The sequence below is a fragment of the Kwoniella newhampshirensis genome, chromosome 2, assembly GCF_039105145.1.
Source record: "Kwoniella newhampshirensis strain CBS 13917 chromosome 2, whole genome shotgun sequence".
NCBI classification, from domain to species: domain Eukaryota; kingdom Fungi; phylum Basidiomycota; class Tremellomycetes; order Tremellales; family Cryptococcaceae; genus Kwoniella; species Kwoniella newhampshirensis.
This window is the reverse complement of record NC_089956.1, coordinates 1,533,178-1,559,902: the sequence shown is the minus strand read 5'-3', so window position 1 is coordinate 1,559,902 and position 26,725 is coordinate 1,533,178. Positions and strand designations below refer to the sequence as shown.

Here is a 26,725-nt window from a genome sequence, read left to right as displayed (position 1 = left end):
GCAGTTTGTCGAGCAGTTTGACCAAAACGCTTTTGATCTTGAAACCAGGGAGTTATTACAGCAAGTACCTGCAGAATACCATGAATTTCTAAACATCTTTCGACAACAAGCAGGAACTGAGACTCTGCCACCTCACCGAGAGTATGATATGAATATCCAACTCATGTCTTCCGCGAAGTTATCACCCGCTCCCCTATATCAGCTTACGGAAGACCAACGCCAAGTGTTGTTGGAGACACTTGACCGAGAAACAAAGGCAGGACGCATAAGACCTAGTAACTCTGCCTATGGTTCGCCAATGTTCTTCGTACCAAAGAAGGACGGACGTTATCGCATGGTGGTAGATTATCGGAAACTCAACGAGAACACAGTGGTTGACGCCTATCCTTTGCCTTTGATAGCGCAGATCACCAACGAATTAGGAAAAGCCAGATACTTTACCAAACTTGATCTAGTCGGAGCCTATCAACTGCTAAGAATAGCGGAAGGAAGCGAACATCTCACTGCGTTCCGTACCCAATACGGAATGTACGAATCGCTTGTCGTACGCGATGGTCTACGAAATGCGCCTTCGGTCTTCCAACATTTCCTCAACGAAGCCTTCAAAGGTTTACTCGGACGAGGAGTTACCATTTACATCGATGATATCTTGATATACGCCGACAACTTAGACGAACTTCGAAGATTGACAATCAAAGTCTTCGAAGTCGTCCGGACATCTTCCTTGTATCTGAAAGCAAGCAAATGTGAATTCGAGCGAGAGTCGTTGTTATTCCTTGGATTCATCATTTCTAGGAAAGGTATAGAGACAAACCCGGAAAAGGTCAAGGCTGTGGAAGAATTTCCAAGACCAACGAACCTACGCGAGTCTAGATCATTCATCGGACTAGTCAGCTACTATAGGCGATTTGTACCGAACTTCGCCAAAATTGCAGCGCCAATCACAGGACTTACCACAAAAAACGTCCCTTTCGAGTGGGGAACAACTCAGAAGGAGAGTTTCCGCGAACTTAAAAGACGACTGATCAATGCCCCAATTCTGGCCCATTACGACCCAAATTTGGAGACCATACTGCAAACCGATGCGTCTTACTTCGGCTGGGGATTCGTAATCTCTCAGATCGGCGCCGAGGATCACCTAGAACATCCAATTGCCATCGAATCAGGTCGATTTTCGGGGGCCCAACTCAATTATCCAACGAACGAAAAGGAATTTTTGGCCATAGTTCAAGCCTTCGAGCGATGTCGACACATGTTGATCCAAGTTCACACAACCGTCATCACCGATCACCTCAATTTGACCTACTGGATGAAACCTCGACAACTTAGCCCTCGACAAGCTAGATGGGTCGAACTTCTAGCCGGGTTCAGGTTCAATATCGTTTACCGGCCCGGAAAACAAGCTACGATGCCCGACGCATTGTCACGAAGAACGGACTACCACGAAGGAAAAGGGGCAAGTATGCATGATCAACAGAACTTTGTCCAAGCCTTGCCAAAGTTTCACGAAGATGGGATATCACGGGAAAACACCGACGATCATCACATTCGAGCACTCGCCCCTAAGGTCCCTATCGTTGAGGAAGACTGGTTCATAACTGGAGAAGTTTTGCGAATCGGACTCGAAGAAGACAAGGAAATCAAATCCGTACGAGAAGCCATACTATCTCTAACATGCTTGTCATGCGAACACCCAACTTGTCTCGATCCCCCAAAAGACCCGCAAGAAGTGGACGAACTCAGGCGGACATCGCGAAATCTTCGTATACATGACGCAAAATGGTCCAAACGTGGTTTCATAATGTTCGACCACCGGATCTATGTACCAAATTACAAAGATATTAGGTTGAAGATCTTGAAAGCCCGTCACGATTCGGCCCTGGCAGGGCATCAAGGTATTAATAAAACCGCAGAACTGATTGGGCGTGATTATATCTGGAATGGACTCAAGAAGGATGTCGAAGTTTACATAACTGGATGCGCCATATGCCAACGAACCAAAACTTCCCATCGAAAACCCCACGGACACTTACGATCGCTAGAGGTGGCCGAACTCCCCTGGCGCCAACTTAGTATGGATTTTATCGAGGAACTCCCAAAATCGCGAGGATACAACTCCATCTTAGTGATAGTCGACCGACTTACCAAATGGGCAATATTCATACCGACGACTACCAAATTAAGTTCGGCGGGTCTAGCAGAACTTTTCATAGATCATGTTGTTTCTCAACATGGTCTGCCCAAAGCCATAGTATCTGACAGGGGTTCAAAGTTTGTATCGAAGTTTTGGAGAAGTTTGACTGACAAGTTGGGGATCAAGCTCAAGTTATCGACTGCATATCACCCTCAAACGGACGGACAGACAGAGCGAGTCAATCAAGTGCTAGAACAGTATCTACGGATCACCACGGCGTACAACCAAGATGACTGGTCAACATTGTTGGGCCAAGCTAGTTTTGTGTACAACAATGTACAACATTCTGCAACAGGACATAGCCCATTTTTCGCGAACTTTGGATATCATCCACAATGGATCGACGAAATCAAGGACCCGACCGACGGAGAAAATCTTGAAGCACGTCGGAAAACAGAGTCAATGTTAGCATTACATGCCCAATGTTCAGCAAACATCGTTGCCGCAAATGAAAGATATGCCAAAGCCTATGACGCAAGGCGAAACCCGACCCCGAAATACGAGATAGGTGACAAAGTCCTGCTATCTCTACAAAATATCAAGACAACGAGACCAATGAAGAAGCTAGACATCAAGTATGCTGGACCTTACAGGATCACGGAGAAGATAGGATCACATGCGTACCGGTTGGATCTACCGCAGACCGCGCGTATACACAACGTCTTCCATGTATCGCTGTTAAACGAGTACCACCCACCCATTTACCCAGGGCAAGCCGAAGAACCACCAGGTCCTGTGATGATTGACGAAGATGGCGAGGCTTCATATGAAGTCGCCAATGTTATCGATTCCCGAACAAAATCACGCGATGGAAAACTTCAATACCTCGTAGAGTGGCTAGGATATGAGGGAACAGACGAACATGCTTCATGGGAACCAGCTGAGAATCTCGAAAACGCAGGTGCCAAGATTGCCGAATTCCATGCGCTCAACCCAAACAAACCGGGCCCTCAAGCACGATCCCGGCGGACTTCGACAAAGTCCTCTGGACTTGCCAAATGATTTCCAAAAGATTGACCAAAACACGCGACGGACGCACAAGCCAAACACATGTCCCAAATAACACGGGGGGATCTCATACTCATAAGAAAAACTAGAAATACTTCACTATGATGTCAAATACTACAACAAACTCATCAACAACTCATGGACCGTATGCATAGTGTCCTTGACACCTTGGTCCGCCGCCATCGTCTTTGCACCCGCCAACATCCCACAAGCCTGAGTAACGACGGACTTCGCGTGGGGAGGAAGGCTAGTTGGTTTAGTCCACGAGCAACTCTTGGAAACGCAAGAGAGGCAGGCTTTCTTCTTCCCGACAATCTGCTTCCAGCACGAAAGTTTCGCCGTTCTAAGCAAAGTGTGCACAAGTCAGCAAAACATTCATCCTTGTCGTCATATATGGGGAAAACTTCGCCAAACTTCAATGAACTCACCGACACTCATCGCACTTTTCATCGTCGTCCACCACCTGGTACTTGCTGGGGTCATCACCATACATAGCCTGAAGGTATCCCAAGTTAATCAGACGTCGCCAGCGTTACCACACGATAGACAAACTCACCCTCAACTCTGCTTCTCCTCGAAGAACTTTCCTCGGCCTCTTCGGATTAGGAGGAGCCGTGCCCTCGGGTGGCGCATCACGGACTGGCCTTCGCGAACCAGGAGTAGAAGTGAGGGGATTAGTCGGAAGGGAAGAAGAGGAACGGTCGGGCGGTGGGGTTTCGGGTCGGCTCTCGTCAGCAATCTGTTCGTCGATTGCCTTCTTTTGGGCCGACGAGATACGTTGTCCATTGTGGACCCAGAACTTGCCACGTCGATCGTATACTATGGTATCATCAGCCAAATTGGCCAAACAACGCAAAACCTGAGCAACAAACCTGGAGGTTCAATCATGATGGATAAGTCGATGTATAAATGCGAAACAACAATTCGGAATCGAGAAGAGTTACGGTTAGAGGTATATATACCTTAGCGACAAGAGCCGAACCAAGCACGCACCATGGGGATCCGTGCACACCTTGTGATCACGCAGGATGGATGATGTCATGTAGACACACAACTACAGTTGTAAAGCACATTTGGATCACATCAGCCCAACTTTACACGACGCAGAGTGCGATCGCATCAGCCCAACTTAGAGCCAAACAAAGTCACGTGACACGATTGCTCGCGGGGACGCTTCGCTAAAGGAGGGGGCGACTGTCACGATTGCATACCAGTAAGGCCAACTTCCGACAAAGTTCCCAGGAGTTTGACAAACAATTGAACGAAACGGCATTCATCGGGGAAAGAACCGAAACGTCGACAAGCTTATCAATCCTATTCACCACATACGGTAAATATACAAATTGCTCAGCCACTCGAGGTTTCTTTCTACATCCGGCGAAAAGATCGCTACACATGCAAGGTTTGGCGAACTTGTGCGAAGAAAAGGATATATACATGAACGTAGCAAAAGGAGAAAGGAGTTCCCCGTCGATTCTAGATTTTTGTCCTACCGTAGTACCTTTGAATATTATCATCTTGAAGAACCTCGATACATCGACCAACATTTACTTGGCTGTTCTCGACAGAGAACCCTCAAGTTAGAAACACGATTTAGCCCAAGTCTCACCAACATCGCGTATCTTGGTCCAAGTCGGGAGCACCTCAACGATAGTAGACTTTTCATTGGTTGCCTTGTAAGCTGAAACGACGGACATCCCCGTTGGTCGGTGTAGTCCCGTGACAAGTTTCACAGAGGGTCAAAGGCCAATTGTGAGGAGGCATGGTCAGAGAGTGTCTGTCCTAGATGACAATCACATTTGGTCATAACAAGATGACAACAAGCAGGACACTCTGACCATTTGAGGGAGAATTTGCCGCATTCCTATGAGCTTTTCATGAAATTCAATATATGAATCTATCCCTCCTGCACCTTGGCGGAGTTGCGTCACCGACAACCACGTGGACCGGCTTTGCGAGATGCATAATATGACGTGCCGCAGGTCCAGTCTATCTTTCCGCATTAGATGATCTCCACCATTCTCAACGTCTATCATCCTCTCAAGTCCCAATCAACACATAGCCATTTGCCACCTACAGGATTCGTCCCGACGGCAAAGCATGTACCTCGCCTCTGCCCTGCTCTTTTTGACCTCGGCGTTCTCAAGCTTTGTCGCCGCTCTACCTTCCCAACTTCCTCTCGATGCGAAGCTGGGTCACCGTGTGGAGGATAGCAAGGTGAACGTATCGCTCTATGTCATGTCTCGCTGTCGCGACGCTGTGAGTCCGCTCGACAAAGATCGCAGAGACCAGGGCTGATGGATCGCCGGTGGGTGCTAAGCGTCTGTGCGAAGACCTGTTCGAGGATGTAAGCTAGTTTTGACGAATGTGGTCAAAGGCTGATTTCAGGCGGGGTGGGTGTAGGTATTCAAAACGGACGATATACTGCAGAAAGTCAACTTGAACATGAACTATATCGGATCGTGAGTCGCATTGTGCATATCCACAAATCAGCTCGTCTTGACCACCGTATCAATCCTCGCTCCTCCCTTCGTCCCATTCAATACTCGGTTTACTGACCTGCCAATGGATCATCTTTGATGTGCTCAGAATCAACAAAGCTGAACCCCTCGGTGTCAGCTGCAAACATGGCCCTCTCGAATGTTTAGGTAACGCACACCAACTCTGTGCCTATCATCATCTACCCCTCGACCAATTTTGGGCCTTTGTCCAATGTCAGAACTTCCCTTCGTCCTATCCGAAGGATATTGGCGATCCATCGTTTGACAGACAATGCATCGAAACAATCGGGGAACAATGGTGGGAGAGCGGTGTGGGTGAGTGTATAGAGGGGAAATTACAACACAACGATACGGCTTCCTCCTCATTCAACGGAGACGGAGATCGAGAGGAGGAAAGCGTCGGATTGGGTAAAGAGGGACGGAGATTGTTGAGAAAGAATATCAGGCATACAGAGGGAAGCGGAGTGACCAAGAGTTGTACGATAGAGATTGAGAGCACACTTGTCAGTGCGGGTAAGAGGACTTGTGAGGTGGACGCAGGTGTCTGGAGAGGGTGCGACGTGAGTGCACGCTTCGTTTTCAATGACACCCAAATGGCTCCCTGCCGATGCTGATGACTGGACATAGGACGGTCACACCGCCGCTGATCTCGCGCGAGTCATTGAAGCCGAGTGGCAGAATCTGAAGTCGAAAGAGAACGCCGAACATGCTTTCAGACATTGATTCTCTTGGATAGATAGATGGTGATTTTGTATACTTGTATGAACCTCTCGATGCCCGGTGTAGCTTAGGGCGATCCGATCTATAGCATAACAATCTACATAGTAACAATCGTGCAGCCTACAGTAAGTCGGAGCAAGGCATCACCCGCGGACATCACCAGCTCAAGAAACCCTTGCCTTCCGGTCGACTAACACCGACGGCATTTCTCAACAACCCTGGAATGATCTTCCCCTGCAAAATGGTGTCTTCGACGACCCGAGGGATCTCCTGAGGTGTCACTCGGCCATAGGAGATATAAGCTCCAGAAGGGAAGAGAATCTGTAATAGAATCACATCAGGACCAGTATGATTTCTTGCTTTGAGCAGAGAAGATCGATCACGAGTACTCACAAGCATGACGCCAGCGTATCGATGTCCGCCCAGATGATTGATGTCGAATATGCCAACCTCGCCACCCTCCCCCCCGTCAACGCTCTCGATCGCCTTTATCCTCTTGCCGACTTCGGCCTCCCGCTCAGCGTCACTACCGCCGACCTCCTCGAGAGGAGGACCGTCGAGATGACAGAGCGAAGACCCTGTCTCGTCGATTGTGATGTCGTGTTGCTCAAGACAGGTGTGCAACGCAGATCGAAGTAGCGGGGCGGCTATGTGACATCGTTTGTCACGTCGCTTATGGGAGCCTGGAGAGAGGTCAGCATCCATGTAACTGAGCAGATCGTGTGAAAGTGTAACGGGATCGGAGGGAAAGAATTGAGAACAGGTCCGGTCTACGCAGCGAGTGGATGACAGCGTGAGGTGAGAAAAGTACTCACAGAGCAGTACAATAGCTCGATACGGTAAAACCCAACTCCTTCTCCTTCCTATGCCGTTCTCCTCTGCACCCTCCTTGCCAGCTCGTCCCAACTCTCCACTTAACGCCGCAGCGTACAGTCCCTGCGCACCTTCTCTTGAATTCTCCACCTCGTGGACTACCTTCCAGTCAGGGAAAACCAAGACCGTCTGGTCGGATGGGTCGTCGGATTGCGATATCAAAGAAGACGAGTAGAGTGATGGCGGGGGCTGGATGGGAGACGAAAGTGGAGCTGAAGGGGGAGGAAAGGCAGAAGCTGAAACATATGGGAGTGTGTCGGAAGAATCAGCAGTCTTTGAAGGAGTAGCGCAAGGAGCGGGTGCCGATTCCACGACTTTGGCGAGATGGTGGGCAAGGGAGTCCTTCTCATCCTATACAAAGCGCACGACTCGTCAGCGTCTCAATGAATCGCAGATGAGAACCACACCGAAGACTCACAGTATGATCTCTTTCCCAGTCACTCTTGCCCGTGGAGATCACCACCACCCTTCCTTTCCCACCTTTCGCACTTCCTGCCAAGTCGCTCTCCCAGTCCACATCAAGCCCGGCAGGGTACTCGTCCAGATCCCCGTACTTGTCATGGATATACTCCTCGTAGCTCTTGCCGTCATAGACCTCGGCAACGGTGCCCGCTCCAGTCGCTCCTTCTCCGGAGGGTGGAGGACAGGGGTCATCGCATGTCGAACAGTCTGAAGCGGAGACGGGGACAGAAGCTGTTTCTAGCTGTTTGGCGAGCTGAGCGTAGGATTCCACCCGAGGAGTAGCGTGGTGAGAAGAAGGTAGTGCCGAAGATGGTTTGAGGGCAGAGAACGCAGAGGTGAGTTTTCCGAGCATCTTGATGAGTCAGGTACAGGCTTCGATGATGATCCGACCGGTCTATGCTTGGAAGCTGATTCAGTCGACTTCAATATCGCTCAGAAAGTGAGTGCAAGAACTCGTTCAAGAGAATCAGGACCGGGGGAAAGAGACGGATCGCGACCCAAACAATCTCTTTTGATTCTGCTTTATCTGATTACTCGACCTCCGCTGTCTTGTCTATTTTTGAGGACACCCAGACCAATTCAATTTCCCTCAGGGCTACCAGGCTTTTCGGCATGACTGGATTGCCAACGCTCAATCTATTCTCGCCCTCTCCCTCTCCCTTGTCTCCTCATGCATAGACGCCCCCGTCTGTCCCGTCGGGCGATGACCAATCGTATCGGCTCATGCGCAACCGCAACAGCGACTCCACATGGTACCGCAAGCGCGCCCCTTGGGGGCAGATGCGAGAGAGAGATTAGGATTAGCTGAGCCGGCTATGTCCGTGGTGACCCCACCCCGACAGCATCTGTATATGATATATGAGAACGCCAGATTGCATCGCATCGACATCGATGACCGGTATCAAGCCGTGTGTCTCTGTACCAACCATGAGTAGCGCGTGAGTGAAGAGACGGCCTTGACATGGGGGTCATGTCGTCGCGGGTTGTTACCATGCCACCACAACGACAGTATACTGACTGTATGGAGTCAAAAGGCGAAATCACGGGCAAATTCATCGCACGCTCACGGATTACGATGACTGACCCGAACACATATCACTATCGAAGCTGATCTCGTTATCATTGCCGACCACGCGCAGCCCTCCTTAGTTCACACCCACACTGCATTCTACCATACTCATCCATCGATGCTCGCCGCCATGAAACGCATCAGCATCGGCGAAGCGAGGGCGCGCCCCACTCGCAGAAGATGCCGAGATCGCGCTGATGCTTGAGCCGTCAATGACCTCGTCGTGGAGCAGCTTGATAAAGTAGCCCGCCTTGCCCTTGTTGAGGACACTGCCGGCATATACAGAGTACCAATGTTGGGTTTTGGAGAGGACTCCAACGGTCCCTGTGCTCTTCAGGTCACGGGCCTCAGCAAAATGATCTCCGATACTTTTGTCTTCATGGAAAACGAGCGTCTGTGTCACTCTGTCATATCAAGATCCTGTGACTAAATGCACGTCTTCTCATGTTCCGAATCTCGTACCTGTCTACAAGCAAAAGGCTGGCGAAGCTACTCAAAAGAGTAGAACCTCAACACTAATCCAGTCCGGCGCCCATCATCCGCTCTGGGACCACACCGCACTGTACTCTTCAATCACGGCCTCCCTCGACTATCACGTTTGATATCGTAGTGGTGGTACTACTGATTCGAAAACAGCTGCGACGCCGAAGCGTAGTGACCCGGGGCCTCTCCAGCGTTCACTTGAGGCTCAACGGGCTGGAGTCTCGTCTCCCGCTCGCCCAAATGCGAAGCAGAAACGAGCGCTGCACTACTGCACTGAAGGCTGAGACGACATGTCGTAATATCCTCCGGCGGGTGGTAGACCTGGGTGGCGTCAATCAGCTGGTTTCAATCGACGATCACATACCTTGTCTTTGTCCGAAGGCATTTTGATAGGACCACTGGCTGTGGGGGAAATCTGGAGTCACCGCTGATCCAAATGACGCACCGCCATGATTTGCATATGCTGGCTGCTGTCTCCTATTCAGCAACAGATCTATCTTCTGTTCAATGGAGCCGTTGCGACTCACTGTGTAGTCGACGGTTCCAGAAGTGTCTGGGATGCTTCTCTGTCCTCTTGCTGTGTCGGGATCTGCAAGTCTCGGTCAGAACATCCTCGAACGAAGGCAAAGCGGACATTACAGTAGCCCGGCTCACGAGCGTTTTGCGAGAACGACGAGCTCTGATCCCCACTTGCGTAGAATGATTCCTGGGGATGGTGGTAGTAGTTAGATCTGTCCATGGTCGGCAAAAGATGTGAAAGCGGTAAAAAGAAAAGAAGAGTCTTTGGGTGGCGGAATTCCTCTGAGCTACTGTATTGTGTTGTGGTACACTCTGAGTAAAGAGTAAGTTACAGTACCGGAATGGTAGCTATCAATATATACAAGCCCGGGGTTTCGAACTCCGCCCATTGAACCATGTAACTTTGTAACAGCAATTTGGAATTGGCTGTGACACCCTTTCTCATGAGGGAGCCAATATACCCATTCAATGACGATGATGTCGAACGATCCTTGGTCACACTGGCTGAGGCGGGTCGGCGAGACTCATCACAGTGAGTCGTTTCTGATGTCAATTGGGGATCCGATCATGGTCTTGTGGGAATGCCAGGTAGTAGAAAATCTGACAGGCTCTTGTACCGTACAATAGTCCTGGCGTGTACCAGCCAAATGTGGACCAGAAGGTCATATCCCCACCGTCACCGGCCACAAAGACGGTGTTTCAAACCGGGTGTCCCGGAACGAGATGCTCCTTTGATATCATGGGTGTTCCGTTGACACGCTGAAACGGTTTCGTCGACCTTTTCGCCACAAGCTGCTCACTGCACATATCTGTCTCAGTCCTGATTGACTGTGCACACGAGACTACATCTGCAAGATGAGGAGTCCTCCTCTTGCTCCACACAAGAGAGGCCTGCCAATTGGTCCGTAATGATCCCTCCTTCATATCTCATACTGTAGGCGCGGCCTCATCAAAGTGCATGATCATGCGATGGTATCCTGCAATAACACGGATCGACCTCCGCTCACTAGACGCATTTCTTGTGCTCTGGACCCCCTCGTTCTGGGCGGAGATCGTGTTCTGTCCGGTACTCGCATATTTAAAAGCTTGGGCGGTATGGCTGGATCGAGAGTCGTGGTCCATTATCATGATCAACGAGAGAGTATGCAATAGGGTGGGAAGATCTAACCGCCAAAATTCGGCTCGTAGAAGTGGGTCTCTCGAAAAAATATGGATTAGTTGGAGAAGACACGTCCTTGGTGGCAAAGACCACCAAAGCTCATGCTCGGCTCGCTGGAGGCGACAGACTCGCACATCCTTTCTTGAGTTGAAGGGCGCCATCTTCTCACGGAACATGACATCCAAGAGACCTCTGTCATTCTGACTGCAACGCTCTCCGCCACACGAGTCATGTTTGACGGACCAGCACAACTGAGCACCCGGTACCATGTGTGTGCTACTTTTAATCCCGTAATGCTCAGGTGTGAGGGGTGCTGCAGGATACTGTAAAGAAATGCGAATCATATCACCTTGACTACGACAAAAATTCAATCCTTCGCTGCAGCCTCACCTCGCCCACCCTTGACCCGCCACCATCCTCTCCGTCTCCCTCTGTCGCTCTTCATCCTTCCATCCACCTTGTCTATTATCACTGTACCCAAACCAGCTCCTTCTCTTCTCCTTTTTTCTCGGACTCTCTACAGGTCTACGTTCCCCTCTTTCCCCACTCGAAGTTGATTTAGGTCTCCATGCGAAATATCTTTTCTTTTCGTTACCTCCCCTTCCCCCTCCTTGTCCTTCGCTTGGTGCGTTGACTCCTCCATCGCTGTAGTTCTGTACGTGTTGGTTCTGGCCAATCGAAGTAGCAGGCGCAGATCTTCGCTGCTTTCCGTTCGCGGCCGGATCTGCTTCTCTCCCATATCCACGCTGATCGGGCTGACCCAAATTGAGAACGTATTGTCGGCCATCCGATCGAAGACTTCCCGTATTTTCTGCCCAAGTTCCATGTTCATTCACAGCAAGACCTGAGCGTCGGACAGATCGGGAATTGTGTGCGCCAAGATTGCCCCATTTGACCCTTGATTCACCTGATGCCGGGGGCGATCGATGTTTCTGCTCACGTCGAGATTGGTGCGGTGATTGGGAATGATCGGACGATTCATGTCGAAAACGAATGGGCAAAAGTCCAGACCTTGACGGGGAGGTGGTTTGTGGACGGGGGGAATAGTAACCCCGAGGGCGTTGTTGTACTGTCTGCGGAATAGGAGCTGGGTTCTTTTGCTGTCGTTGGTTTTGAAGGAGCGGAATATGCTGCTGTTGTTGAATTGCTTGAGTTGTCGTTGGACCTCCACTTATAGGCGGTTGATAAGGCGGCGGAACGGATTGATACCCATGTGCTTGTCCTTGACCTTGAGGTAACCCTCCCGGACCCAACATCCTTCCCATCATGGTTGGCCCAGGAGGAGGCATACCTCCGCCTATAGGCATCGGCATCATGGGGGGCACTGGAGGTCCCATCATTGGCGGTACGATTGGCAATGTACCTGGAACAGGCATCATCATAGGTGGTGGTAGTGTAGCGCCTCGAACGACCATGTTCATCTGTGCTCTCTGTTGACGCCGCATCGCTCGATACCATACGGATTGAAAAGAGTTTCGGTTTCGCGAATAACAGAATAAGAGCAAGAGGACGAGCACACCCAGGAGGACACCGATCACTGAACAAGTGCAGCATTATCGTCAGAAAACATAGAATGATACTGGTCGACTTGTCTGGCTTACTTACAGATTGCAGCTAATTTTGCATTACGATGACCGTCAGATCGTGTTGCTATGTCGGCACCGTTGACCGAATTGGGTTTCCCTGCAAGTCCAATGTACTGTTCCGAGTCAGAGTAGTATAGCGCCCTAGACAGAGGCAAAAGTTTTAGCCAGACCATACTACAGCGTTGAGAAGATGCAACGTTTTTGGGGCTCTGGAGACTCACATGTACAACCCTGACATGAACGGTGTTCCCAGCCTTACTTCCCCTTGCTGCTCCGGAATACTCCCGTTCTGCCATGCCACCACTGAGCTCCAACAAGTTCGACCTGACGTATCTCGTGCTTGAACGAGACGTGCTGGATCGACTACGTATTCTCGGTCATCGATGGTGAAAGTCAAATGGATTTGGCTATCGCAGGGGATATTCTACCGGAGTTGACGTGAAAGGGCGTATTAGTATGCAGTCGACAACCCAAAAGAACAGAGTGGAACGTCGGCCAAAGCAAGGCGTACCCATCTAGTAGTATCCAGCCGGTCTCGTTCTGCATTGGGCACCTTGGAAAAGAATGTCTCAGCGACAGCGGTCGGCATGTATATCTGATCGAACGCCGGGTCGAGAGAACCCTAGGAAAGCAGTGTCAGCACATCGTTTAAAATCCACAAAGTTCGAAATCTAGCATGCTATATCTAAACACTTACATAGTAACCACTTAGATCGACGACATCTCTTCCCATCCTCATACTGTCCAATTTGAACCCCCACGATCCTGCAACGGAGGTATTCGCATTGAACCAATTGCTGCCAGTATGCATCAGTCATCACTTCGAGAACCGTCATATGACACTGGTCCTACAAGGCCAGCTCACAAGGTTCCTAAGTACGAATCAACAGGCACTCCACCCCAATGGATGGTTCCAGCATCGTCTTCTCTTGTGGTTGTGTTGTAGATATCGAATCCGACTGTGAACGAAGCTGCTGAGGAAAGAGACTCGCCACTGTCGGTGTCGATCATTGATGCTATCATGGAGTCCGATTTTGTACCCTGTTGTTCTCGCATCAGCACAAATCACAGACTAAAAGACAGCGGACCAGACTCACTTGAAATATACCCATACCCCAAAATCCGCTGGTTCCATCAGGTAACTGCACATCATCCCCGTTCAAATTGCCACCTGGATCATTCGCCTGCACCCTCGCAGCCAGTGCTATGGGCCGTGGCGTGGTACCATCTCCTCTCTGGTCGGTGAGCAGTTCCTCAGCGGTTTGGCCTCCAATGGAGAGCGTGTCAGAAGAACCGGTAGGGTAGATGAATGTGTGTTCGAGTGCTTGACGTGTTGTCTGTAATGAGAAGCAGAGGTTTAGTAAGCTGTACACCTTGTAAGATAAGGATGCTCACCGTCAAAGAAGATGAGTCTCGGACGGAAAATCTGTACAAAGACGCATTAGAAGACTGGGGTATCGGCAATATTCTTGACAGGATAGCTTACAGATTACTATCCTGTACACAGTTGCCACATCCTTCAGCTGCCACGATGAAGAACTCGACATTGGTAGCTGCGATTCGAGGATGTTAATGGCAAATTCGATGCGTCAAGCAGAGGCCTCGTATGTGCAATTTTCGTGGATCAAATGATTCACAGTGTATAATATAGGAAACCTAGAGAGATACACTTACAACAAGTCAGATTGACGATCACCTCTGGAGTTCCAATTCCTACAGTGAGTACATTGGTCCCTGCTCCGGTCCTATACAGAGGCATCGAAGTGTACTCTGTGCCCAGTCGAGCTGCATCGAGCTTCGAATCCCCTCGTGTTGGATTTATGAGGATACTTAGGATGACTGGCACGAGAGCTAGGAGAGACAAGGAGGGCATGGTTGGTATGACGGCTGCGGTCCTCAGGGTTGCGATCAGTTGGTAGACTAGACCGTGCGAGGCTGCAGTTCAGGTTGGAGTCAAATCAGCAGGGAGATGTTATAGGATGCAGAACGTCAAGTAAACCGATTTCCCTCCTGCAACTGAGATTTCTGGCAGACTCGAACGATCGATCTCTTCCAACCGAAAGCGGAACAAGCCATGCTTTCCTTGCTTGAAGCGACACCTTTTCAGATATCCTTCGTGGAAAAACACCAAGATCGGCCAAGGAGTGCACTTAGGACTTCTTCCAAGGATGAAGAGCTTCTCTCGCACAAGGCGCTTTCTTGAACTTTTGAAAGGATGTATTCAAAGGAAGGTGAACGACGATAAGTTACTTACGATCCTTACGCTTTCACCTGACAGTTCCCTCTCTGGTCCCCGTTTTGTATCAACCACCTTTCGATATAAATCCCTCATTGCCGAAAAGAGCGAGGAATCGGTCGTTCAAGGGGCTTGAAAGGCATACTGTCGTCCTGGTTGTGATCCGGTGCGGACTTGGGTGCTGCTATGTTTGGAATGTTGTGTCGGTCTTTCAGGCGAAATAGTCCTGGTGTATATTGTTCGAGACTATTGCTATACGGGTTGAATCCATCGGTTGTCCAGCAAGTCGACAGGTAAACAAGTGTGAACAGAGGTCAATGAGATGTCGCAATGTTGATGTATGCTTTCAACTCGCGGAAAAATCATTGTTTTAGTGCGCTCGGACCGCTTCGCTTTTCTTTTTCCTTCGAGGAACAGCCAAAGGAGTTCCTTCCCCACCTGCATGTTTCATCTTCCGATCATCGCGACGTTTCAGGAGTGACATTCAGCAAAGTATATCGATACATAGGAGATACCCCACTTTACAGATAGATCGAAACACTCCTTGTACGCTGTACAATGCCTTGTCGCACCGGCCCATACGTATGGTTACTTCCCTTATCGCCCTGGTACCATGGATCCATGGGGCGGTGGTGGTCTCTGCTGGTTGTACACATGAGGGGGTTGTGGATCTGGTCCGTCACCGTGACGCATTTGCCATTCTATGACGCCAATGTGTATTTAGCGCAGTTCAGGTATTCGACACCAAGGCAAGACGAAGTCGCTAGTAGAGGAAGAGTGGGATAAACACTCACGACATATTGTGCAAAGCCAGATCCTGTGTTTCGTGAATGGAATCAGCGGGATCCAGAAGAACTCGAACCATGTTCTTGTTGCTCCTCCCACTATGCACGAATGGATTAGTACATGTCGTATTCGCTGACTAGTGGACATCGAGAGACATACCGACAGCAGCTAGATTCGGAGATGGGAGGAATGGTCAGTCATGCACCCACTACGCCTCGAGTGAAGGTGAGAGAAAGAGAGCAGATACACACCGTTGTTACATCTTGGACAAAGTCTCCCCTGTTCTGGGGCATCTTGGCTGAACTGCAAACCAGATGTTAATCATTCAGTTGGATATTTCCATCAGCAATCGACTGAACCTACCTTCTCGGGGAAGCCACCTGGACATTACGATGGGCAATGTCAGCTAACGATAGTCTCGCTGGAGGAACCTCGCATCAGCTTACAAACTAATGGAATACACACTGCGATGATGTCACGGATCAGCTTCCCTCGCCCAATAAGACGACAACACGACATTCGAGCCATTTGAACCCGTTCACTCACTGTCGGGTCGATACAATGCCTCTCTTGTGTGAGTGGTATTGATTCCACTGAGGCTGGCAGCGTGGGTACAGGAACAAGTGTGGAGTGAAAGATGGTCAACGACGTCGATACTCAATTCGAAGAGTCAGACATCTCCTCTGACCATTGTTTCACGACGCCTATAGAGCCTTCATCACACATCTCTCCTCCCCGACTGCGGAGACAAGAGCCAAGACCGGAAAAGTGGAGGTTCTGTGGATCCATCCCATCGAGGAGTGGCAACGGTATCAAATGATGAATATATGGTCTTTGGGTTTATCATATTTTATCCCGATGGTCTAATGCCACGTCCATTTTGGAAAAAAGCTTCGAGACCGTTCTGGTGACATCGTTGGAGGTGAAAGTCATCAGCAGTGTGTAGAGAGAGTACTGACCTGCTGGCAAGAGTTGAAAGCTGTAAAAACCTCACAACCTCTCTTGATATAGACCCATTTCAATCAAAGTATTATCCATTTCTCAAGTTCAGTTTTGAGATTCGTATCACCCTCATACACCTGTACAAGTCAAAAGCATCTAGACAGAATGGCTGTGAGTAACGTTCTTCGTTTATTTACGTACCCCAACTCCTCGACTGACGAAGCGTGTCACCTTCATGACAGAGTGTCGTCGGTATAGATCTCGGTAACCTCTCCTCCAAAATCGGTGTCGCTCGACACCGTGGCATCGACATCATCGTCAACGAGGTGTCCAACCGTGCTACTCCGTGAGTCGTTTGATATTTCCCCTCGACCCGACATCATCAATATCGGAGCAAACTGGATTGACCCTTCTTCTTTCCTTCAGTTCCCTCATCTCATTCACCCCTCGTCAAAGACATATCGGAGAATCAGCGAAGACCGCCGAGACCTCAAACTTCAAGAACACCGTCGGATCATTGAAGAGATTGATCGGACGATCGTTGAACGACCCCGAGGTCGTCGAGTATGAGAAGAAGTTCTTGAACGCAGAGTTGGTGGATGTCAACGGTAGCGTCGGTGTCAAGGTGAGTCTACGGATAGCTGTGTCACTACATTAAGCACTGACACTGGCATCCTTCATGTCTCATAGGTCCAATACCTCGGCGAACCCGCCACTTTCTCCTACACTCAACTCGTCGCTGCCTACCTCGGCAAGCTCCGAGACAACGCTGCCGTCGAGCTCAAGCAGGCCGTTTCCGATGTCGTTCTTGCTGTTCCCGGATGGTACACCGACGTCCAACGACGCGCTATGCTTGACGCTGCCACCATCGCTGGTCTCAACCCTCTTCGATTGATCAACGACACCACTGCTGTTGCGCTCGGTTACGGTATCACCAAGGCTGATCTGCCAGAGAATCCCGAGGCCCCTAGACATGTCGTCTTCATTGATGTCGGTCACTCCAACTACTCCGTCGCTGTCGCTGCCTTCTCCAAGGGCCAACTCACCGTCAAGTCTACTGCCTATGACAGGCACTTTGGTGGTCGAGACTTCGACTACGCTTTGGTTCAACATTTCGCTGAGGAGTTCAAGACCAAGTACAAGATCGATGTTTTGTCTTCCCCCAAAGCCGTCTTCCGGCTCACCACTGGTTGTGAGCGATTGAAGAAGGTCCTGTCGGCCAACGCCGAAGCCCCTCTCAACGTGGAGTCACTCATGAACGACATTGATGCTACATCCTCATTGAAGCGAGAGCAATTCGAGCAGCTCACCGACCACCTTCTGAAACGAGTTGTCTCTCCTCTCGAGGAGGCTCTTGCCAAGGCTGGTCTCACTGTTGACCAGGTTGACGCCGTTGAGCTTGTCGGTGGTTCTACCCGTATCCCCGCTATCAAGGAGCGAATCCAGGCATTCTTCCCCGGGAAGACCCTTGGTTTCACCCTCAACCAAGACGAGGCTGTCGCTCGAGGTGCTACATTCGCCTGTGCCTCTCTCTCCCCCGTCTTCCGAGTTCGAGAATTTGCCGTTCACGATGTGACCCCCTACCCTATCAAAGTTCAGTGGGAGAAGGAGGCTGGAAACCCGGACGAGGACACCGAGCTTGTGGTCTTCCCCGCAGCCAACCCCATCCCTTCTACCAAGATCCTCACCTTCTACCGACAAGGTCCTTTCGAGCTCGAGGCTGCCTACGCCGACCCTACCACTCTTCCCAAGGGAACCAACCCTTGGCTCGGCAAGTTCACCGTCAAGAACGTTGAGAAGCCTGCCAGTGGAGACTTGGCCTGCGTCAAGGTCAAGGCTCGACTCAATCTCCACGGTATCGTCAACTTTGAGGGAGCTTACATCGTTGAGGAGGTCGAAAAGGAGGAGGTTGTCACCACCGGTGAAGGTGAGGACAAGAAGGAGGAGAAGAAGATGGTCAAGAAGCTCCAGAGGAAGGGTGACTGTGCCACTGTCGGACAATACACTGGTTTGGTCCAAAACGTCGTCGATGATCTGACCCAGAAGGAGGGCGAGATGCACTCCGAGGACAAGCTTGTTATGGAGACAGAGGTGAGCCATCTGCTTCTTTTGAGGAGAGTATAGGACTGATGGTCTTTGTGACTACAGGACCGAAAGAACGCCCTTGAGGAGTACGTTTACGATATGCGGGGCAAGCTCGAGGACCGATATGCTGCCTACGTTCAACCTCAAGAGAAGTCATCTCTCCTCACTGGTCTCCAAGAGGCTGAGGACTGGCTCTACTCTGAGGAGGGCGAGGATGCTACCAAGTCCGCCTATGTCTCCAAGCTCGATGCTCTCAAGGCTACTGGCGATGCTATCGTGCTTAGATGGAAGGAGAGTGAGGACCGACCCAAGGCTGCTGCCGCCTTGAGAGAGGCCTTGAACCTTTACCTCAGCCAGGCTCAAAGTGGTGAAGAGAAGTTCAGCCATATTGAGGAAGCTGACAAGACCAAGGTGGTGAGTAGTGTCGCAAATCCGGACTCAACCATTTCTGACTGAAATCTTACAGATCGAGAAATGCGCTACCACTCAACAATGGCTCGACGATTACCTGGCTCGACAGGCTGAAAAGCCCAAGAACGTCAATCCTGTCATTACTTCTGCTGAGATGAACAAGCGACGAGAAGATGTTGTCTACACCTGTGCCGCCATTCTCAACAAGCCCAAGCCCAAGCCCAAGGTCACCCCTACTGAGACACCTGCCAGCGGACAACAGACTCCTCAGCAGGAGACCGCCAAGGAGGAGGGAGAAGGACCCAAGGTCGAGGAGATGGATGTCGATTAGTTTTAGGGAATAGAAGTAGAGGGGACAGACATGACGTGATAAGGAGACCCACGCAAGATTAGAAGCAACCGCGATTTGATTTGGTTCGAGTTCATGACTTTGTGATGCATGGTTTTTACTGTATCGTCGTCTCGTTGGGGGAGTGGTGCCACATCACCCGATCGATCAGTAAACGCCGAATGGTATGTCCGGGGTCGCGTCTGTGGTGGTGAGTGGTGACGGGGGAGTGAGCTTTGTATCGCGCACCACTCCTCATCATCCGTTACAGAAGCCAACGAGTAGTTCACTCCTTTCTTCAGACTCAACCCTTTGGTAGACAGACTGAACGGCCGACTCGCCATAACATCAGGCCATAAGGACGCTTGTGTGTGTGATCAGGACAATCAGCGAACCCTCCGCTCTTCACCTGTTTTACTTGTCCGTTCTGGACCTCAGCAAAGCGCAGAGATCAACAAGGATGTCTTCTCCACCTTCATCGTCCCTCTACCCCATCCATCTCCTCATGGACGAACTGAAGTCCGAAGATGTCGTCCTCCGTCTCTCGTCAATCCGAAGATTATCAACCATCGCCCTCGCTCTCGGTCCCCAACGAACGAGGGACGAACTGATCCCTTTCCTCCAGGACCAGCTGGACGATGAGGACGAGGTCCTCCTTGTTCTAGCGGAAGAGTTGGGCGGGTTCGCAGAGTATGTTGGCGGCAGAGAATGGGCTTGGACGGTCTTGGGTCCATTGGAGAATCTGGCTGCGGTGGAAGAGACTCTGGTCAGGGACAAGGTGAGCGGGAACCGGTCAAATGTGTAATTCCAAGAGGGAAAGAGAGTTCTGGTGTTCTTAGACATGATCTGGTTCGGTATCGAGTCAGTCGGTAGGGTCTGCTATTGTGACAGATCATCGCATGGAGAGACTCGGGAGACGGTAATGATCCGTCTCGTTACTTTGGTGGCGAAGCCATGTGTCTTCTCGGGGAGAGATCGACGCTGCAAGACACCAATGGACGCGATCCGCTGTCAAGGGGTCACCAAAGAGGGATCGACCATGACTGAGTCACCAGCGCATTTATGCTGACTTGCTGACCTTCGCACCTCCACAGGCTGCCGAGAGCATTTCCAAGATCAGCGCCGTCCTTTCTGCTGAAGCCATCGAAGACCACTTCCTACCTCTGCTCCGACGTCTCGCATCCGGAGACTGGTTCACTAGCAGAACCTCCGCCTGTGCTCTGTTTGCTGCTGCCTACCCAATCGCAACCACCCCGGTCCAGGAGGAAATGAGGAAGATGTTCTCCGGTCTGACTTCGGATGACACTCCTATGGTCAGAAGGGCTGCGGCTAAGGCCCTGGGTGTAAGTGACTGTCTTGACAACCTTGCATGCTATACAATCATACTAATGAAGGAAATCTGATCTTCGTCGTATGTAGCCCTTCGCAAAATCTGCTGCCGACCTGCCCAACCAACACCCTCTTCTCATCTCGGACTTCATTCCTCTCTACCGCAAACTCGCTGCAGACGACCAGGACTCAGTCCGACTCCTCACCATTCCAGACCTTATCGCTCTTGCCTCTGCTCTCACGCCCGAAGAAGTCAAGGAGCACCTCCTCGACCCCATGCGTGCGAGTGTGACCGACAAATCTTGGAGAGTCAGGTATATGGTCGCGAACGAGTTTGTGGGCTTGGCAGAGAGTGTCGGGGAAAGTGTGATTCGGGAGGAGTTGGTCAGCGCCTTCGTCGGCTTATTGAAAGACAACGAGGCGGAGGTCAGGACTGCTGCTGCCGGTCAGGTTCCAGGTGAGTGTGACATGTCGCCTTATTCAGTCAGGGTATCGGCTAATGTGTGATGATCACAGGTCTTTCGAAGCTCGTCGACAAAGAGGTTATTCTTGCCAGAATCCTGCCATGTGTGCGAGACCTGGCAACCGACTCCAGTCAGCATGTCCGAGCTTCTCTGGCCATGCAGATCTCCGGTCTTGCGCCTCTGCTGGGCACAGATTCCACCGTCGAGCACCTTTTGCCCCTCTTCTTGCAGCTCCTCAAGGACGACTTCAGTGATGTGAGATTGAATTTGATCGGCAAGCTCGACCAAGTCAACGATGGTGAGCTCATCTGACAGGGTACCGTCGTCTATGAGGAGCTGACATCTGAGCACGTGACGTCGCAGTCATCGGCATTGAAAGACTCTCTCAAGCTCTTCTTCCTGCCATCATGGAACTTGCCGAGGACAAACAATGGCGAGTTCGACAGGCGATCATCGAGTACATCCCTCTTCTCGCTCAGCAACTCGGTGTGCAATTCTTCGACGACAAGCTCGGTCAGCTCTGCATGTCTTGGTTGGGTGACACGGTCTTCTCTATCAGAGAAGCTGCTACCATCAACCTCAAGAAGTTGACGGACGTCTTTGGTGTCGATTGGGCGAGGACTACCATCATTCCCAAGGTTCTGGAGATGGGTGACCACCAGAACTATCTCTACAGAATGACTACTATCTTTGCCATCACCGTGAGTCGGAAAACTTCATGTTGGACATGTAATGATCACTAATCTGTTATGAACACCTGCTCCAGACCATGGCACCCGCCCTCAACCTCGCCATCATCAAAGACCACGTACTCGACTCCGCTCTGAATCTCGCGAATGATCCCATCCCCAACATCCGATTCAACGTTGCTAAATGTCTTGAGACTCTCGCTCTCGTTTTGGCCGGATCACCAGAGGGTCAGGAAATCATTCAGAGAAGGATCATTCCTGCCGTGAAGAAGTTGCAGGAGGATCAAGATGCCGATGTTAGGTGAGTGTCAAGTCGACTGGAAGGGAGTGAGACATGTGGAACAGGCAGGCAGGAGATGAAGCTTCACAAGCTGACATCATGTGTTCCTGCAGATATTTCGCCACCAAAGCTTACGAGCGGACTACTGGTGACGAGTTGCGAGGTGCGGAGCCAATGGGTGAGTTCCTAGACGTATGGATTCAGAGAATCGTGCTGACGGTAATTCAATATGCGTTCAGTGCTGTCATAAATTGCAAATGAACAATATGCTCGTCGGCCCGTCATCCATCATCAAGAGAAAGCAGAAGAAGAAGCAGAATTATAGTCGCAATTGTCACGAGAAGATACAGTAGATTCTTGACCCCGACTTGATCGAGTCTTTCCAGTCCGTATTGAGTCATTACCAGTTTAAATTTTTTGTTTTCGTCTCGTATACTCCTGACACAGCATCATGAATGTACAAAGGGTCCCAATTTGATTCGAGTTGATGATCAAGACCGATTTCAGTAAGAATAGAATGACATGATATACCCCAATGTCACAGATGAACATGAATGAGCTATTCTTTTTGTAACGAGTTATGTACTTCTAAGCCTATCAGTAGTAGTAGTAGCAGTAGTAGTAGCAGTAGTAGTAGCAGGAGTAGTAGTAGCATGTGAGGCGGGTCATGTGCAATTTTGCCAAAGGGACTACGGTCGATCTTTAAATCAGATCGAGTGAAACTATCATACAGAACATACCCATTCCCGACCCAGCACCGAATCGCCATCTCCCGAAATGTGGCCAGGAAACACATATTCATACTAAACAACACATATATAACCCCACCCAATATCTCGAATCATCTGATCTACTCTACAGCCCTAGAAAGAACAACAACAGATCAAGAAGACTCATGCGACCGACCGACCGGGGCACTCGACCTCGACTAACCCCACGGTTTCCAATTCACTCCCTCGAAGCCGGCAGCGATGACTTCTTCCGACAGGTTCGATAGTTGTGCTTTTTCCGAAATCGTGACGTTCGGGATCGATTCCATCGCTCCGCCTTTTGGAAATCTCAGACCTGCTCCTGAAGCAGGTGGACCTGCTACTCCTTCAACGCCCCAGTTGGAGTTGGTATTTCCGACATTGTAGTTGTTGGATGACAGGAGATTCACTCCGGGACCAGAGACACCTCCAGATCCAGAAATACGTTCGACGTTGACGTTAGCGTTGATACTGGCGTTCAGATCTACACCTGCAGGCCATGGTGACCACGCTTCCCAGGTGTTGGGATCAGGATCAAGATACGTTCGGATCGATTCGATCGCATTCTCCGATGGTGTAGGTTGATTCGACTTTGTACTTGTGCTTGCACTCGATAAGTCGATCGATGAGCACATGGGCGTGTCAACAGCAGGACTGATCCCCGATCCCGAAGACGACTGGCCAGAAGAACACATGGCTTCTACCGAGGTCGAATTCGAGCTGACGGTATAAAGACCGCTGCTCCCCGACGAGGTAGAAGCAACTTGACTGCTGAGACTGGTATCCTGCGTCACCGCGCCAGACCATGTGATCTCTCGTCCACACGCTTCGGCTGGCGTCATTTTACGATCACCAGTGAGTCGAACGTAATTCTCCAAGAACACAGACATTGCATTGCCCAAGGCATATCGTTGCCCGATGCGATCTAGCACTGGTGTTTACAAGCACATATCAGGTCAGTCTTCCCATAAAGCCAGGGCGGTACAGCAAAAAGAGACTTACAACTCTGTACTGTCTGGAGATCTGCACGATGTCTCACCGCGAGACTATACTCTTGCTTTTTCAGAGCATTCTTGACAAAGTCTGCGACCACTCGTCCGAGGTTATACAATGTACTGCACCGATTTGTCAGGAACGTTCCTCGCGAGGGCGATACACATTTGTTGACGAAAAGGCACTCACAGAATCATCAACGGAGTGAAGGCCATGGTCACATCGAGATTGCTCGGGATAAGATGCAATGTTCCAATGATCGCTTCGTAGGCCTTCTGAAGCACCTGTAGAGCCGGGTTTGGCGAATCCCATTCCGCAAAAGGTTCGTACAAGAGACAAAGTGCTATATTAGGCAGAACATGAACGGCCAGAAAGTTTTCGTCAAATGAGCCAGAGCTCTTGGTCGAATCCATCATTCGGAAGACATTCCTGAGTGCGCCAGGTAAGGTTGATCTGGTTGAGAAGTGAGCATTGTAGCGCTACTAACGGGAGAGGTCCGCTCACTGGAAAGTCTCGATATCGTGAACAAGCTTCTGGAATGATTCGCTTCGCATCCCCTGCTTAGCATGTTCTGAGTCTCGATCCGTCTGCCACCAAAGTCTGATCCATCTGTGATCGCATTGCGTTTCTCAGCTACCGTATTCATATTGTTGGTCGCAAGGTCTTGACTTACTGTGCCACTCTTCCAAGCAGTATCGAAGCTTTCACCACAAGAACGAAGGAATCGGGTACCGGATGGCTGCGACAAGTGTCAGTGCAGGAAACTCGTGTGCAGACGATTGTTATACGCTTACTAAGAAAACAGGTTTTCAGATTCTGGGTTCTGAGGGTTGCCTTGCATGACGAATGACTGCCACATATTTATCAGCACGTGTGTCTGGTGGATGACCGAATGGATCGACTGACCTTTTTCCACTCTTCCTTACTGGTGGGCAAGTCACATTTGATTTCTGCAAAACACATCGAAGGCGCAAAGGAACTGTTCGCAGCGAATCCAGCATCGAGAACATATGCCATCCACACTGTGACCAATCTCTCTTCTCGCTCCTGTGAATTCACCGGCGGACTCAAGATGGGCTCTTTGTGGGTCTTCTTTTCATGCCGATTCGATATGTCAAGTAGATTGAGGAGCCGAGAGGGTTGACTTCCGTACATCCATCCTTTCAGAGGGAATCCCTTGGAGAAATAGACATCGGCGAGAATGATCTATGCAACTCAGATCAGCGCCGTGCACTTGTCTCGAAGGTTTCGCCAGATAACTCACACAGGTCTGGGCCAGCTGGAAAATCAGTTGACCACCGCCCATCATGCAGATGGAAGCGACCAAATCAACAGTCCTACCAGCGGTGGCAGCCTGAGCTAGACCAAAGTCTTCGATGCTTGTCAAGTCGAGGCCAGACAAGACATGCTGTTGAACGGCTACCTCGAGCAAATGAGGGGCGAGATTGTTGACCCAAGCGGTATGCACGGATGCCGCTGCGCAAATGGCATGCAGCAGACCGGGGAAAGGAAAGTCGGGGCTCGTTGGCGGTAGCTTGATCCGTGCGAGCAGTGAAGCGCGATGCAGCATACGCGGAGTCAGTGGAACGCAGTTGAAGAAGGTCTCGACGAGATGCTCGAGCAGGACTGCCATCAATGCGTCAGCGATGAACAACGAATGAGAACAACCCTGACAGACGACTCACATGGTGACGGTAATCCTTTTGGCCAATTGTTGGGCACCAAGAACAGGTCGTTCATCCAATCGTCCCCCAAACCATCTGCAGCTCCAGCGGGGCGCGCACTGGAAGTTGTTGTATTGTTCCATCCCAGATCACCCAGCTGTTCTACAGACGCACCCCTGCCCAGATAGCCCGTCTGCGTCGTGCTGGTGGATCCCAACTTATTCTGTTGACTGAAATCTGAAGTCCAGGTATTAGACTTTCGATTCGAGGTCGATATATCGGGAAAACTGTTCGATCTGCTTGTACCACTTTCGTCGTTGAGGGGTAGCAATCCAGCCAGTTTAGCTTCGAGTTCAGCTACGACACGGCAATCTTCATCAGCCGAGCCGTTCTTCACGACGACGGCATGTGATTTCGCACTCACCGATCCTCGACTTCAACGCTTCTTTCTCATCATCGGCCGTCTTCGCTCTCTTCCCCTGATCTTCGGCCGGCCTCTTGGTTCCCGTTCCTCCGCCTCCGACAGTCTGTCTCCTTGGTTCTTCGCTGGGCGATGTGGCCTCGGGCGAGTCGCCCTCGGCATATGTACATGTCAGAGCAGGCGCGGTTGTTTGGTTCCGATTCGCAGATCGGATCGCATGGGCGTGAGAACGGAGACAAGGCGAACATGTTGGCCGGATCTAGACAGCGGACAGCGAGATAGCAGAGAGCAAATGATCAGCGGAGGATGTGATGCGATGCGAGCGATTGCTTCTGAGCGACTGGAGTGATCACTTACAGCGTCGCACTTGACTTTTCGTTTTTTACACTGTAGACACGCATGATTCCGTTTGAGTGGTGCAAGAGTCTCGTCGTCGAGAATGCCGTCGTAGCCTTGTGTCGGGTCCATCATATGGAGATCGCTTGGGCAGGAGAGACACAGGGATGGAACGGTCTGTTCGGGGCGATTGGATGAGATTATGTGTCTTGCGAGATGCTGTATCCGTACAAGGTATAAAGCGAGCGATGAAGAAGGGGACACAACCCTTGGACCTGAACGAGAGTCGAAGATATCACAAGACGTGTGTTCGAACGTGCACGCAGAACGACCGTGTCAGTACGATGGTGTGTGTGTGTGTGTATGGGTATGGGACGTGAAGTGATGAGGTGCAGAAGAACGTTATCAAGCCGAATGGGCACCTTTTCGCTTTCGTCA

General features: G+C 50.5%; 6 protein-coding genes across 6 annotated transcripts; 3 read left to right on the top strand and 3 right to left on the bottom strand.

The window, feature by feature from the left end:
* Positions 1 to 5,302: 5,302 nt before the first annotated feature.
* On the top strand, positions 5,303 to 6,426 carry IAR55_001266 (uncharacterized protein; the record flags this gene model as incomplete). Its single annotated transcript, XM_066944393.1, has 5 exons — positions 5,303 to 5,461; positions 5,523 to 5,549; positions 5,606 to 5,664; positions 5,792 to 6,263; positions 6,331 to 6,426. 5 exons carry the CDS (start codon positions 5,303 to 5,305, stop codon positions 6,424 to 6,426), a joined length of 813 nt encoding a protein of 270 aa, XP_066805594.1.
* Positions 6,427 to 6,579: 153 nt separating this feature from the next.
* IAR55_001265 (uncharacterized protein) lies at positions 6,580 to 8,110 on the bottom strand (the record flags this gene model as incomplete). Its single annotated transcript, XM_066944392.1, has 4 exons — positions 6,580 to 6,744; positions 6,817 to 7,106; positions 7,239 to 7,647; positions 7,715 to 8,110. 4 exons carry the CDS (start codon positions 8,108 to 8,110, stop codon positions 6,580 to 6,582), a joined length of 1,260 nt encoding a protein of 419 aa, XP_066805593.1.
* Positions 8,111 to 11,374: 3,264 nt separating this feature from the next.
* Positions 11,375 to 14,447, bottom strand: IAR55_001264 (uncharacterized protein; the record flags this gene model as incomplete). The annotated part of the gene is made up of 10 exons (XM_066944391.1): positions 11,375 to 12,525; positions 12,594 to 12,715; positions 12,796 to 12,998; positions 13,086 to 13,196; positions 13,272 to 13,371; positions 13,440 to 13,615; positions 13,672 to 13,911; positions 13,970 to 14,000; positions 14,061 to 14,127; positions 14,249 to 14,447. The coding sequence occupies 10 exons, from the start codon at positions 14,445 to 14,447 to the stop codon at positions 11,375 to 11,377; spliced, it is 2,400 nt and encodes a 799-aa protein (XP_066805592.1).
* Positions 14,448 to 16,703: 2,256 nt separating this feature from the next.
* IAR55_001263 (uncharacterized protein) lies at positions 16,704 to 19,365 on the top strand (the record flags this gene model as incomplete). The annotated part of the gene is made up of 6 exons (XM_066944390.1): positions 16,704 to 16,709; positions 16,781 to 16,884; positions 16,965 to 17,163; positions 17,229 to 18,629; positions 18,687 to 19,037; positions 19,090 to 19,365. 6 exons carry the CDS (start codon positions 16,704 to 16,706, stop codon positions 19,363 to 19,365), a joined length of 2,337 nt encoding a protein of 778 aa, XP_066805591.1.
* A 457-nt stretch (positions 19,366 to 19,822) lies between these two features.
* IAR55_001262 (uncharacterized protein) lies at positions 19,823 to 22,374 on the top strand (the record flags this gene model as incomplete). The annotated part of the gene is made up of 8 exons (XM_066944389.1): positions 19,823 to 20,140; positions 20,457 to 20,705; positions 20,782 to 21,148; positions 21,208 to 21,453; positions 21,519 to 21,856; positions 21,922 to 22,145; positions 22,238 to 22,302; positions 22,364 to 22,374. 8 exons carry the CDS (start codon positions 19,823 to 19,825, stop codon positions 22,372 to 22,374), a joined length of 1,818 nt encoding a protein of 605 aa, XP_066805590.1.
* Positions 22,375 to 23,052: 678 nt separating this feature from the next.
* On the bottom strand, positions 23,053 to 26,419 carry IAR55_001261 (uncharacterized protein; the record flags this gene model as incomplete). Its single annotated transcript, XM_066944388.1, has 11 exons — positions 23,053 to 23,804; positions 23,876 to 23,988; positions 24,056 to 24,319; positions 24,371 to 24,475; positions 24,540 to 24,605; positions 24,661 to 24,716; positions 24,773 to 25,072; positions 25,131 to 25,492; positions 25,552 to 25,887; positions 25,955 to 26,210; positions 26,309 to 26,419. The coding sequence occupies 11 exons, from the start codon at positions 26,417 to 26,419 to the stop codon at positions 23,053 to 23,055; spliced, it is 2,721 nt and encodes a 906-aa protein (XP_066805589.1).
* Positions 26,420 to 26,725: the final 306 nt, after the last annotated feature.